Source organism: Xiphias gladius, chromosome 19 (genome assembly GCF_016859285.1).
Source record: "Xiphias gladius isolate SHS-SW01 ecotype Sanya breed wild chromosome 19, ASM1685928v1, whole genome shotgun sequence".
NCBI lineage: Eukaryota > Metazoa > Chordata > Actinopteri > Istiophoriformes > Xiphiidae > Xiphias > Xiphias gladius.
In genome coordinates, this window is record NC_053418.1 from 10,364,430 (window position 1) to 10,378,384 (window position 13,955).

The 13,955-nt window shown below is 39.6% G+C and overlaps 1 protein-coding gene across 4 annotated transcripts in view; it reads left to right on the forward strand.

The window, feature by feature from the left end:
- The window catches only part of sh2b3 (SH2B adaptor protein 3), a 67,236-nt gene extending 56,649 nt beyond the window's left edge, over positions 1–10,587 (forward strand). For all 4 annotated transcript variants that reach the window (XM_040154570.1, XM_040154569.1, XM_040154568.1 and 1 more), the window contains exons 5-8: positions 5,754–5,845; positions 6,779–6,993; positions 7,354–7,531; positions 8,871–10,587. In XM_040154570.1, coding sequence (XP_040010504.1) covers positions 5,754–5,845; positions 6,779–6,993; positions 7,354–7,531; positions 8,871–9,241 — 856 coding nt within the window. In that variant the 3' untranslated portion in view covers positions 9,242–10,587. The remainder of the gene's footprint in view (positions 1–5,753; positions 5,846–6,778; positions 6,994–7,353; positions 7,532–8,870) is intronic.
- The last annotated feature ends 3,368 nt before the right edge of the window (positions 10,588–13,955 follow it).

Consider the following 13,955-nt stretch of genomic DNA (forward strand, 5'->3'; position numbering starts at 1 on the left):
AACAGTCTAATAATTTCATAATAATGTATCACTCTCGGGCAATTTTGCTACAGAACTAGTACTTTTACTGTGGCTACTTGGAGTGCATTTTCCTGATAACAATTTTGGTTAAGTAGGATTTTAAATACAGGACTTTTACTTGTAATCGAGTAGTTTGAAACTCAAAATACTAGAGTTATTACTCAAGTTGAGGATTTGGTTACTTCTTCCAGTAATGCTTAGCTCAACCTGACCAAACCAGCTGGGTCCCGGACACACACACACACACACACACACACACACACACACACACACACACGCACACGTGCACATAAACGCACAGTATGTAATAGCAGCCTGCGTCGTCCATCTCTCCTTACACTGCTTTTTCCATGAGATTCTGAGTGGAAATATTTAACACTTGGACTTTTGGCTGTTTTTAGTGTTTGTGGCTGTACTGGATGTTTACTTGTGCTTAGGTATGTGTTTGCAAATGCAAGTGAGAATATTTTGTAGTGTATGTGTGTACGTGAACAAACCTGTGTGTGTGTCTTTGTGTGTGTGTGCGCCCGTGCTTGCTTGTCTATTGCTTTACAGTTTGCATTCAATCTTGTTTGCTTTAGGGCTCTACAGACTGGAGCAGGTTTTCTTACATTTGGAATATTCCTGGAAATAATCAGTCATCAAACTCATCAGTCGGCTTAATATTTGCAATCAACCGTTGAGAAGTAACACATCTGTGTACAATATTCTGTTAGGGCTTGAAAGTTCGGCAATAAATGTAGTTTTAAGATTGAGCTGTACTTTTATGTGTCAGTAAGTTTTAAAGTTGAACTTATTTGAAAAGAAAACCAAAGGGTCCTGCACACTGTCCATCACTTGAACTCAGTTTACTAAGAGGACATTTCGGTCCTCAGACCGTCATCAAGCAAACTTCACACAAACAGCACCGCACATACGAGAAAAACGTGCCAATCAGAAGACGCCAGCAACACCTTCGGGTAAGCACATAAATTAAGGTCAATGAGCTCCTCAAATACAAAAACAAACACAATACTGAGCTCTTACAATTGTGAACATACAATGTAGAACAAATAGGCCAAAATTGTAGAAAATAGATTCCGATTTTTTACCATATACTACATATTACTTTATACTGTGATCACAACTTCCCTGGTTTGATTCCAGCTGGGGAACTTTGTTGCAATATCACTCTTCTTTTCTCTCCCTTCATTTCCTGTCACCTCTCTACTGTCCACCTTTGGATAAAGGTGAAAAAAATGATAAAAATACTTTAAAAATATTAGAGAACAGTGAAATTGAAAAAAAATGTGTTATTAATAGAATTATAATTTACAAGATAATGACAGTGCTCCCTTCTTCAAGCTGTTTTTGGCAGGTCACACTGACCAATACTACATAACAGTAATATTGTGATTTAAAAAACAAAACGTGAACAAAATTAATATAATATCAGCATAGGTTTGACAGTACACTAAGTTGGCTGACAGCTGTGAAATTTATTCCTTAAGGTAGCATTTTACTGAGGAAAAATTATTTTTTTTAAAAATCTTTCAATCCAATAAATCACAAAAAACAGGAAAACAAGCAGAGAAGCCATAAAAGAATTTAGAATTTAGAAATGTGTTTAGTATGCTATGCAATACTAATTATACTGTAAGTTATACTCATCGGAATACTCAATACTGTAATACAAATGAGAGTAATATTGACGAACGCAGTCTGTGTGTGTGTGTGTGTGTATTTGTGCAAGTGTGCGTTGCTCTGTGAGAGGAAGTGTGTGGGAGGTCTGAGACTCAGGAGAATCTCAGGACCTTTCTCATTTCTGCAGATGTTTGGAATGCTCACACACACACACACACACACACTCACACAGCAGTACAGTGAAAACTCATCCAGTGAAGTGAGGTCAGAGTTCACTCTTGAATTCAGTGTCTATTCAGATACCTCACAAACCACTCTGCTTGCTTGCCTCTTCTTTGCACTTTTATCAGAACATGTGCAGGTATTCATTAACGTACATGTGCTACTATTTTTAATATGACTGCGTGTGTATGATGAACCTAGTTTGGCATTTCTGTTCTGCAATTTCTTCTTACTTGTCAGCGGAAGTATACACCAATACCGATATATAGTAACTTCAGAAAGTAATCAGGCGCCTTCATTTTTGCACACTTTATTGTGTTGGAGATATCACTTTAAATGGATAAAAATGCTATTTTTGTCCATCAATCTATGCTAAATAACCCATTATGGCAAAGTGAAAGCATGTTTTTTGAAAGCTTTTTCAATTTTATTAACAATCAAAAACTGAAATCTCTAGGTTACAAAGGTACTCAGACCCTTAATTCAGTACTTTGTAGAAGCCCCTTTAGCAGCGTCAGATTGGATGGGAAGCGACTGTGAAGTACCATCTTCTCTCCACAGATGTTCTGTGGGGTTTAAGTCTGGGGTTTGGCTGTACCACTCAATGACAGTCATAGACTCGTCCGGAAGCCACTTTTGGCCTCACACTTGGCTGCATGCCTCTGCTGAGAAGATTGTCCTTCCAGGAAGGTTCTCCCATCTCAGCAGGGGATTTCTGCGGGTCTGTTAAAAGTTACCGTCGGGTTCTTGGTCACCTCCCCGACCAAGGCCCTTCTTGCCCAGTTGCTCAGTTTGGCTGGACGGCCAACTCTGGGAAGAGTTGTGATGGTTCCAAACTTCCTCCATTTCACAATTATTGAGACCACTGTGCTCCTGGGAACACTCAAGACTTTACAAATGGTTTTATACCATTGCCCTGATCTACGCCTCTACAAAGAGCTCCTCAGACTTCATGTCTTGGTTTCTGTCCTGACATGCAGTGTGCATTGTGGGACCTTGTATACACAGGTGTGTGCCTTTCCAAACTTTGTCCCATCAATTAAATTTGACACAGATGGACTCTAGTTCTGGACCCAAGGAAAATTAAAGCAAACAGGACGCACCTGACCAAAATTTAGAGTGTCACAGCAAAGGGTCTGATTATTTTTTTTTTTTTTTTTTTTTTAAATGATTTTGCAAATAATTCTAAAATCATGTTTGAACTTTGTCATTATGGGTTATGGAGCTTACAAGAATGGTAATTTTATCAATTTACAATTAAATCTACAACGAATAAATTGTGCAAAAAGTGAAGGGGTCTGAATACTTTCGGAAGCCACTGTATCTCCAGCAACCTAATATCGGCCCGTATATCGGCCTTGCTCTAGGGCACGCACGTTTCATTTTCTTCTTCTTGGCTGATGTGAATAAAAGAAATCTGTGCTTCAAAACTCTGTCACACTCTGTTTCTTACTCAAAAAACACACATTCGTACTGAATTTAGAGGAAGGACCAACATTAACTTAATGCATCCTTTGTATCCATAGCTGAACTGTGAACATCACAGCGGCATGCCAGTTCTTAACCTGAGCCAAACTCTGACCTTTCCTGCCTCAAACGAAGTGCTTGTCAGGTCATTTAAAAGCCCATTCAGAATAACTTTAGCCCTGCGTCAAAAAAACCCAGCTCTCTCATACATTTAAATGTCGACACAGCGGGGGTGCCAACACAGGGTGCTCCAGCAAAAGAACACAGCGTTGTCTGGCAAAAAACATTTGCACCGCGGCATCATCCGGCAAGGCACTCCATTGGCCAATTACATACACGCAAGCGCACATTTCCTGGTGCATTACATACACCATATTTCTACTGTTTACTTTGCGATTGTCCTGACAAAAGATAAAATATTTACCATGAAAACGCTCCACAGTTGTAAAATCATCTCTGTACATATTATAAATGGTTGAACGGTGTTTTGGCATCTGATGCGACTTTAAATGCATTAATCTGTTATTCCAACTTGGCTTCCTGGATTGTATTACATATCTCACCGCTACCTTGAATAACACGCCCTCACCAGTGCAGCCCCCCTGCACTGTTTTAACGCAGGTCTGTTTTTGGTCTGTATCCCCGCTAACAACATCTGAAACGCCCTGGAAAGGTGTGTCGGGGAACAGAGCAGTCCCTCTACTCCGACATCAGCGTGGTAACTTTTTGGAAACAACAATCGGACAATCATGAACACTTTACGCAGCAATTTGCCAGGCACACGGTTCTCTCTCGGGCTTTTTTTATTCTTCACGCAACTACTTCCATTACGTTTCTGCAACTGAGTGAACACAGTGAGGAAAAGACAGGCCTTTTTCACAGAAAACATGGCCGAAGTCTATCTAGCTGCTTCAGTTTCAGGGTCCTGATATTGTTTATGCTGGCCCACTGTCACACTGTAATGGCTTTCTACTTATTGCTATGATATGTCAAAATGTCTGCCGGGAAAAAGGCCTGTTGTCTGGAAGTGTGCGCCATTATCCCCGTTTGTTTGATTCCAGCTATGATGGCAGGCTTTTTCGCCATTTGGAGCGGGTATAAATCTTTCCCCTTTAGATGTGGTCCTTGAAACATTGCTGACTGGCTGAAATGTCCTCAGTTTGTTGGAGTAAAACGTGAAATGATTCTCGCAAAGATAGAAGAACAGAAACACGCACACACACACACACACACACACACACACACACACATAGAAAAAAGAAAGGAGTCTTGTCTTCCTGTTATTCGGCACACTGCAAACTCAAGTCAGCATTTTAGCAGGATTTGCTCCGGTTTGCCTCTTTAACCTTCCCTTTCTCATCTGTGTATGTACACACACGTACTGTCTGTATGTCTGTGTTTTTGTGTACACATGCGTTTGTGATTCTGTGTGTGTATGTGTGAGCACTGAAACAGAAAAACAGCAAGTCTTGGTTCACAGCTGAACTGGTGAACTGGACTTCCTGTCTGTGCTCAGTGTCTTTGTGTTACTTCAGCCTGCTGTTTCCTCCATGTTCACTAGACTCACCCTGCCAACACTCACTCGCACACAGGACATTAAATTGACTTACATTAATTTCCTTGACACTTACTCTAATCATAACTTTAACCTTAACCTAACCATAAATCGAGTCTGTACTTGAAAAATTTAATGGTTTACATTATATGGATTTGCTTTTTGTCCCCAACAGGAAGTCGAGTCTGCACAGTTTGAGAGTCACCACAACATGAGCAATACAAGCCCACACACACACACACACACACACCCCTCTCTCAAGTGCATCTCTACTCCACTATATTTATCCAACAGATAGTTATTTTACAAATTAAGATTTTTGCATACAAAATACATGCGAGTAAATATATCGTAAAATATGATGCTTTGTTATAAATTAAGCTACCCAACGGTCTATACAAGTACAGTTGAATCGATTAGCTGATTGACAGAAAAATTAATTGGCCACTATTTTGATTATCATGCAAAAATACAAAACATTTCAAGGTTCCAGCTTCTCAAATGTGAGTTTTTGCTGTTTTTGCCTTTACATTATTCTAATATTTTTTATTTTTATTTTTAATATGTCGAAGTTTGGACTTTTGGTTGGTACAACCAAAATCCAACCAACGAGTCGTGGTTGGATTTTACAGCAACTTAAATAGTGTTTCAACTCCAAAACAGAACGAGGATACTGCTCTTCCAACACAAGCAGAGCAGACGGTAAAACAGATTCTGGAACCCGAATGGGAAAGAATTAAGTGAAATAATAAACATGAAGTGAAATTGATCTGTTTTCAGGTTGTCCACAATGAGAATAACATACAGTGTATGTGTTGTAGACGAGACAGCGTGTGTAATCTGAATCTGAATTCTTGTTCTTCAGGTCAGGCAGTGTGGATCTGGAGCCCCTCCCCTCCCCAGCTGACAGCTCTGTTCCGGCCAATCGCAGAGGAAGCTCGGCGTCAGCAAGTCAAAGTGAGTGGTGAGATGTGAGATGAGGGGACTAATCTGACACATCCTCTAACAATCGGGGTGTAGTTTTGTCTTAATTTATAAAATTTCGCCCTAAAACTCTCAGGTGTACAGTTTTGGGGCAAAATGTTGTTGTGCTGGTGTCTATAGATAATCACTATAAGGTGCACGGTCACTGGAGACGCATGTTGTGTCCCTTCTGGTCTCGGATAAATACTTCTCAAAAAGCCTATCTGCTTTAAACTTGGGTCTTATTTTCATAGACCGTGTCGTTATATAACAGTACTGACCAAGTTTATTGCTAAGGTCTACAGTAGCGACGCGCAAACACAGCTAAATTAACAGATCCCCAGGTCGGCTAAATTGTTTATGAAGCAAAAACATGGGCAAATGGTATATTATTACCCAAACTGTCATTTCTTAACATTCATTGCAGTTTGCAGACCAACTTGCTGGTGCAACTTTAAGCTCTGTTGTACTAACCATAGTCGTGTGCACAGTTTCCCTGTCTGAACATCTGAACTCTCCTCTTTAGTTCCCCGTTGAACTTCGTTTTATTGATGTCGCTGTGCTCCCAGTTATCAGCACTTAACTTGGTGAATGCAGTGTTGTCCTAACCAACAGAATCGATGGCCAAACCCATGAAAACCAGGCCCATGTTTTTATAGCTGGAATTAAAGGCAGGATTAGTTTATTCTTATTTTGGCCATTTGAGGGAAGCAGAATAAGTTCTAAACACAACAGTTATCACCTTTTTATAAAACGATAATATGGTGAATGTGTTAGCAAACAGATGCCTATTTATACATCCCTAAGACGACACCTCTCACATTACACTCAGTCAATTGATTCAGTTACTGTTATGAAAGTATCTAGTAGTCCAGCTTTATGATTTAGAAGAAGGAAACCATTTTGTTCCTCTGTTCATCTCTCCAGGCCCCGTCAACTTCACCCTGCCCGAGCAGGTTATCCAGAAGACAGATCACTTCCTCTTCTCTTACCCCTGGTTCCATGGGCCCATCTCCCGCGTCAAGGCAGCCCACCTGGTTCAGAGCTCTGGACCGGAGGGCCACGGAGTGTTTCTGGTCCGACAGAGTGAGACACGCAGGGGAGACTACGTCCTCACGTTTAACTATCAGGGAAAAGCAAAGGTACGTCTCGCAATGTCCGATCAAACAAAACTAACTAACTGAGGGCTCGTTCACAGCGGCAGCTCAGGTGTTTGGCCAAAACGTATGGTGATACGAATGAACACTTTTTCTGAACCCGCGTTGTTCGTCTTTTCATCCACGTACGGCAAACTGGTGCCAACCTCGTTTCCTGGAAACTTAAATGAGGACACATTATACAAACATGCCGCTGATGGCAACGACCATAAACAAGTGTGAACGCCGACCACCAGGAATAAGGGGGGGGGGGCAATTCAGCTCTCACACAGACTCAAACCGAGTGAAAATCTCAGTGTCTCTTTTTTAATGTTTTTCTCTCCTCACGTCTCTCTGTCTCTGCAGCACCTGCGCCTCTCTCTTACAGAATGGGGTCAGTGCAGGGTGCAGCACCTGCGCTTCCCCTCTGTAATGGACATGCTAAGTCACTTCCGCCTCTTCCCCATCCCACTGGAGTGTGGAGCCGCCGGTGCCGTCACGCTGTCCAGCTTCGTAGTGGCGGGTTCCAGCCCTCCTTCACAGGGTGAGACTCCCCTATTCAGCTCTCATTCATATCGCTTTGTCACTCTGAAAAAAATATTGATGTGTGCAGGCTAAACATATTGATAGTAATGGATTTTGTGAAGGGATTTTTTTTACATCAACATGTTTATTACAACTGGGATCTGATTTTTGTAGTTTTCACCATAATATTTATGGATTATGTTAAATTTACGTGGGTTTACATCAAGCTGTTTTTATGCACATTTTCGATTTGTGCATAAACAAACCTGAGTGGAAAGGCAGAAAATTTAAAAAAGGTTTTTACACTTGACCGTGGTGGAAAAGTTGGCGGATCCATAAAAACAAAATGTGACAAAGAACAACGGAAACAGACTTGGAATCACGACGTACAAGAAAGCATGTGACCTAAACATTCACTGAAGAGACGAAAAAAAATGTCGGCAAATGAACATCAGATCTGTTCATTACTTACATTTAACATTCATTAATACATGAAACAAGCCCTCCTCTTCTGCAGTGGTTTTACGGACCTAACTGGAGAATTGGAGCCACCAGCTGTTTAGCTCAACAAACCAACTCCTTATATTGGCATAACAGTAGGGGATGGAAAAGTGTATCAAGTTGCATTTTCTTTTGACCATTTTCTCTAAATTTGGTTCAGATTTGTGCTATATTTAGCCAGATTATCTAAACCAGTGGTTCCCAACATGAGGGTCCGGAACTCTCGAAACAGTCACAAGATAAATTTGAGGGGACCTGAAATGATGACGAGTATAAGAGAAGTAAAAACAGTCCTTTTCTCTTGTGTAATACTAAATAGTTTTACATTTGAAAAAAATAGTTTAAATTAATCAATTTGAAACAGTTATGAGGGGAAGTCAATCTTCACTGGAGCTGTTTGCATCCTCATGGACATATACAACTTGTCATGAGGTGTCGCAGGTAGACATTTCTTTGTTTTAAGGGGTCACAAGGCAAAAATTTTGATCTATTTCAGAAAGTGAAAACATGAGAAATGTCAGTTATAATTCTATATGGCACAGAAAGAACTGTGTGCACACCACTACAGCAAACGTGGTAGGTCAAATTTAAACTTTGATCTATATTTACATCTGACTGTCTGGGTTGTCATTTTACAGTGCACCATTGTTTTCTCTTCCAAGTCTTAATATTTCAGATGTTCATGTTGACCAAAACCACAAAACTAAGATATTCAGAATGATCTTTTAATGACGTTAAGGCATTCCTGCGTTCGTGTGTAATGGTAAGCAGGTGTGCAGCAGAAATGCCAAGGAAGCTGGGAGTTTTTCTTGATGTCGTCACCAAAGCTCTCATTCCCTCTCTTTTTTTTTCCTTAGGTCAGCTCTCAGGCGCTCTCCTGGTCCCTTTTTCCCTCCATCGGTGGAGCTCTGAGCCCAGCTTGGCTCACTGCAGCTTGGCTCGCAACTCTAGTCAGCCCGCTTCCTCCTGCTCCGCCACCAACACTGCTTCCAGTCCCAGCTCCGTTTCCCAGCCGGGGAACCACCCCTCCATTCGCACCAACCCCGCCCCTGGCCCTCCTCCATCTGCCCCCGCTCCTCTGCGCCGGAGCGGATCGGTGGGGAGGAGGCCTCTGCTTCGCCACCCCACTCCCCACACTTCCATCATCCCTCAGCGGGACTCGGACTACGAGCTGGAGCCTGAGCGGGGCCGCAAGCGGGCGATAGACAACCAGTACATGTTGCTCTGACACATCTACATCACCTCTGAAAGACAGGAGTCACCTGTGAAGCCAACATGCTCACACATGTACACACACACACAGACCTACACAGACACACACACACACACACACACACACACACACACACGATCGTGTACACATCATACAGAAACATTTTGTCAACCCCCCACCCCACCAGCTTCATGTGGGTGTGAGACGTGCTTACAGCAGACTCGTGAACTTGAGCAAACAAGTCTTTGTCTGATGAATGCATAGCACTGTGTATGTCAAAACATACACACACTCACTCTCTCTGAGCTGAGTGTGTGTTTACCAGTGTTAGACCCCCCCCCCCCACGAGTGTCCACAGTGAATGTATTTCTGGGAGTTTTTATTACAGTGTTGACAATGATGATTATTGTTGTTGTATTGATGTTGGGTGTCTGTGTGAGAGAGGGCGAGCCACATGTGTAACTGTCCTCCAGCCCGAAAAAATATTTTTAAATATTTCTATTCTGGTGAATTCAACGAGGTGCACTTGATTGAACTTCTTTGGCACTTAACCTGAACTGATAGGAAAGCACTGCCTGTAGAATTGGTTGGATCAGGCGCTCATTAAAAATATTTAAAAGACATGTACTCTTCACAAAAAAAAAGTTCCAAGTGTAGAGCAATCGCCCACCATTTTTTTTTTTTTTTTTTTACAAACACAGACAAAAAGCACTCTATTTTAGAGTGTTATTACACTCTATTAGATATTCTTCGTCTTGAGCATATTATATATTAAAGTGCACATCGCTTTCAGTGCACTTTGGAAACAATGTGTATTTTTTATATACACAGATTCTTTTGTAGAAAAAAAAAATACTAAGTAAAAAGTGGGAAACTTGGTTAAACTCAGTTGGGAAGCTTTTTTCTAGAAACGTATCGAGCACCGCGTTCCACTCCTTAAAACCTACAGTGAAGCAAATACAGAGAACCACAGAAATGATTCAAGAACAGCTTTCATCTGCACTGTCTTTTTCCTAAAGCAGTGGGAACCCGTTGCTGTTTGTGGTGTGTGTGTGTGTGTGTGTGTGTGTGTGTGTGTGTTGTATTGTATGTGAGTTGAGTGAATGTGTAGTTTATCAGCATGTTTGTGCTGATCTCAGTTTGGTACAGTATTCACCTTAGTCTGCGTGTGTGTAAGATGTGTGGCAGTAGTCACTGCTGCGTTTTCCAAATCAGCATCAGGTGTCTTTGTAGTGTCACGTTACTTTTGAAGCACCAATGGCATCATATACATAAAATTAACATCGTCGCACAGAAATAATTTCTGCCACAAAATCAAAAAAAGTGGAATGATGTAATAACAATAACATACTGTAGGTAGATACACACACACACACACACACACACACACAAACATACATATGTATATCGTGTGTGTGTGTGTGTGTGTCTATGTATGTATACATATGTGTGTATATGGTGTGTGTGTATATGTGTATATATGTAAATGTGTGTGTATATGTGTGTATGTGTATATGTGTGTATATGTGTGTATGTGTATATGTATGTATATATATATGTATATGTATATGTATATATGTGTATATGTATGTATATGTATATATGTGTATATGTGTATATTTATATATATATGTGTGTATATATATGTGTATATGTGTATATTTATATATATATGTGTGTATATATATATGTGTGTATGTGTATATGTGTATATGTATGTGTATATGTATATATATATATGTATATATATGTATATATGTATATATGTGTGTATGTATATGTGTGTATGTGTATGTGTATATGTGTGTGTGTAAATAGACATACATATATATATATATATATATATAAATATATATATATACACACACACACATACATATATATATGTGTATATATATATATATATGTGTGTGTGTGTGTATATGTATGTATGTGTATATATAATAATTATTATAGCAATTATATAAAATACTACAGTATAAGTATTAATTACATTATATATAATATAATTATATATCGCTTTTATATTTTTTATTGATAGGTGTATATAAGAGCCATTACATTATTATAATAATTCTATATTTTTTTTTTTTTTTTTTTAGGGTTAGGTCTGATGGCAACACCACAAAATGAAAAAGAAAGATATGTTTGATTATACACATAACGAGAACATTTTCTTACAATGACAAAAAATAGCATGAAATACAAATAAACCACTTTAATTCCACCAAAGCAAATAAACTCAAATTCATTTAAATAAGTATTAAGAACAAAAAAAGTGAAAATATACCACAAGGTGAGTTTTTTTTTTTTAACATTTAAAGCATATATAGGCATTCAATAGAAGACGTAAACTTGAAATGCTTCACTCCAAAGAGCGTGAGAGGGGGAAACACTCAATGTACAGGCAAAAACAAAGTGGGAATTAAATTTAAGTCGGTATATGTTTGGCCTAATTTTTTTCCTTCAAGTTTGTGGGGATTCTCCGTAGAAGTGAGAATCAGAGCGCTGGAAACTTGTGTCCAGGTTTAAAATGTCTGAAACCTTTTTCAAATCAGGTTTGTGGTGGTTTGATAATCTAGCATTAAATCCTTAAAGGGCTTTTAAAGGTGGACGGTGATATGATGCAACTGCTGAAAAAACAGAGTAACACTGAAATCACACAGGTGCCTCTGTAAATATTAACATTTATTTTCTTACAACTTCAGGCAAATCTTGATCCTGGGTGTAGCGTCATGTCTCCAGCTCTACTTTTTACACTCATAGAATTCATTGTTCTTTTTTTCCTACTATTTTCTCTACAACCTCACCACAGCAGCCAATAGAAAGACCAAGGAGGGTGTGTGAAAGTAACACATTTTTACAATAGACATTTTTTTAACAGAACCTCCATGTTTTTCATTAGAGGCTTTTTGAGGAAGCTTTGGTTTCTGTCAGCAAAGCTTTGAAAGTGGTCAAATGTGACGTGAGATGCCACACACCGACGATCAGACATTGTTCGTCTCTGCAATTTGGTCTTTGTTCTCTGGCTTCATGTTTCTGTGCTCTTAAACTAGATTTGATTACCAGTCAATAATGTCAGATGCCTTCTTAGTTTGACTTTGTTCCTGTAAAGGTTTCAACCACCTGTTTAAAGCTGCACTGACTATAATAGATGATATAGTACATCACTCAACTCAGGTGTGAATTTTATTGTCTGAATTAGTACATTTAGTTGAGAGGCTTTCCCACAGAAAAACACCAAACAACACAAGCCTTCATCGGAGCAAGCAACTCTCATCTGGTGTCCAGATTGTTTGTGGTGTTTCATCTCTCCAAAACCCGGTCTGAGTTTCCTCAAAAGCAACTGAAGACCGGATTTGTAACCCACGCTGATCTAAACCTTATGGTAATTCTTTCTTAAGCCAGAAATGAAAAGATCAGCTTTCGTTTCAGTTTCGTTCTGTAGTGTGAAGCTCGTCCCTCCTCTTGAAATGGAAACCTTCAAAAACCTTGGGTTACTTTTGGAAAACAGATTACAGAACATCCTATAAACAACAATCACTTGTTCACATAAAAGAAGTAATAATTTGATTTTCCCAAAGATGAAATATCAGATTTTCTGTAACTTTGTTTCAATAACTGAAGCTTCACTTCCATTAGCAGCGGGATGCCTTTGGGAAATAGTGTGCAAGGTCTGTTTTTGTCTTCTAACCTTGCTTTAACACTAATTTCAGCAGTTGATTTTAATGCTTAATATATGGTTTAGACCTGATTCTGTCTGTCTCTCTGCCCTCTTTATTATTGTAGTTTTTTTTTTTTTTTTTTTTTTTTTAACAGAAAAACATAAATTCAACTTTGTTTCCTCATGAACATGACCAGAGTATGTCCGCTGTGACTACTCCTCTTGTTACCCAATACGTCGGCTTTGTCTACCAAAGGAACATTTTTACAATGGTTGTGTAGTGCTCGTCAATGTATCATCATGATCAAGACTGACATCTTTGAGATGTTTATAAGGGGAACAAAAACATGGACGTTTTTGGCAAAAGTACGGTTGGTCTTCCTGCCTTTTATGCGCCCGAGTATACACAAATCCATCGTCACCTCTGTTTCATTTCTGCTTAAGGAAAGCAACGGTAACAATAACTATTTTGACTATCAGTCCACTCTCTATGCTGATTTTTTTTTTTTTTTTTTTTTTTTAAAGGGAGAATGACTGTGCCTTTGCCAGAAAGCTGCTGTTGCTTTTCCCCTTTTCGAAAGCTCAGGGTGTGATGTGGTGCAGAACTTGTGTAGTGCAATATCTGAGAGATGCCCAGTGCTTCACACCGTTTTATGTGTGTACAGAGCGATCGGAGGCCTCTGGATGGAGGAATTAATCGTGTGAGAATTCAATGTTTGCACCTGCTCATAGACTGAAGAAAACAAATATTTGACAAACGCCAAAGTTCCCAGAAAACTTGCTACGTTTAAAACCAGGGCTACCACATTTTCCTCTTGCTTTATGGCTTCTAATTTTGTTTCATGGTTCACTCCAGTTTGTCTCCAGAATCGAGTTAATGCTAGAGAAGATCCCCATGTACCTCAGGTGTCTTTACTCCTCAACATCCGCTCCAGCAGCTCCTTTAGTCTCCCCCCCCCATGTGTTTATTTTAAAATGTCCAGTTGATGAATGTAATGTGTTCTCAATACTGTTCATTCTGTTTAACTTAGCACTGTAAACATTCCAGTTCGACCCAACGTCCTC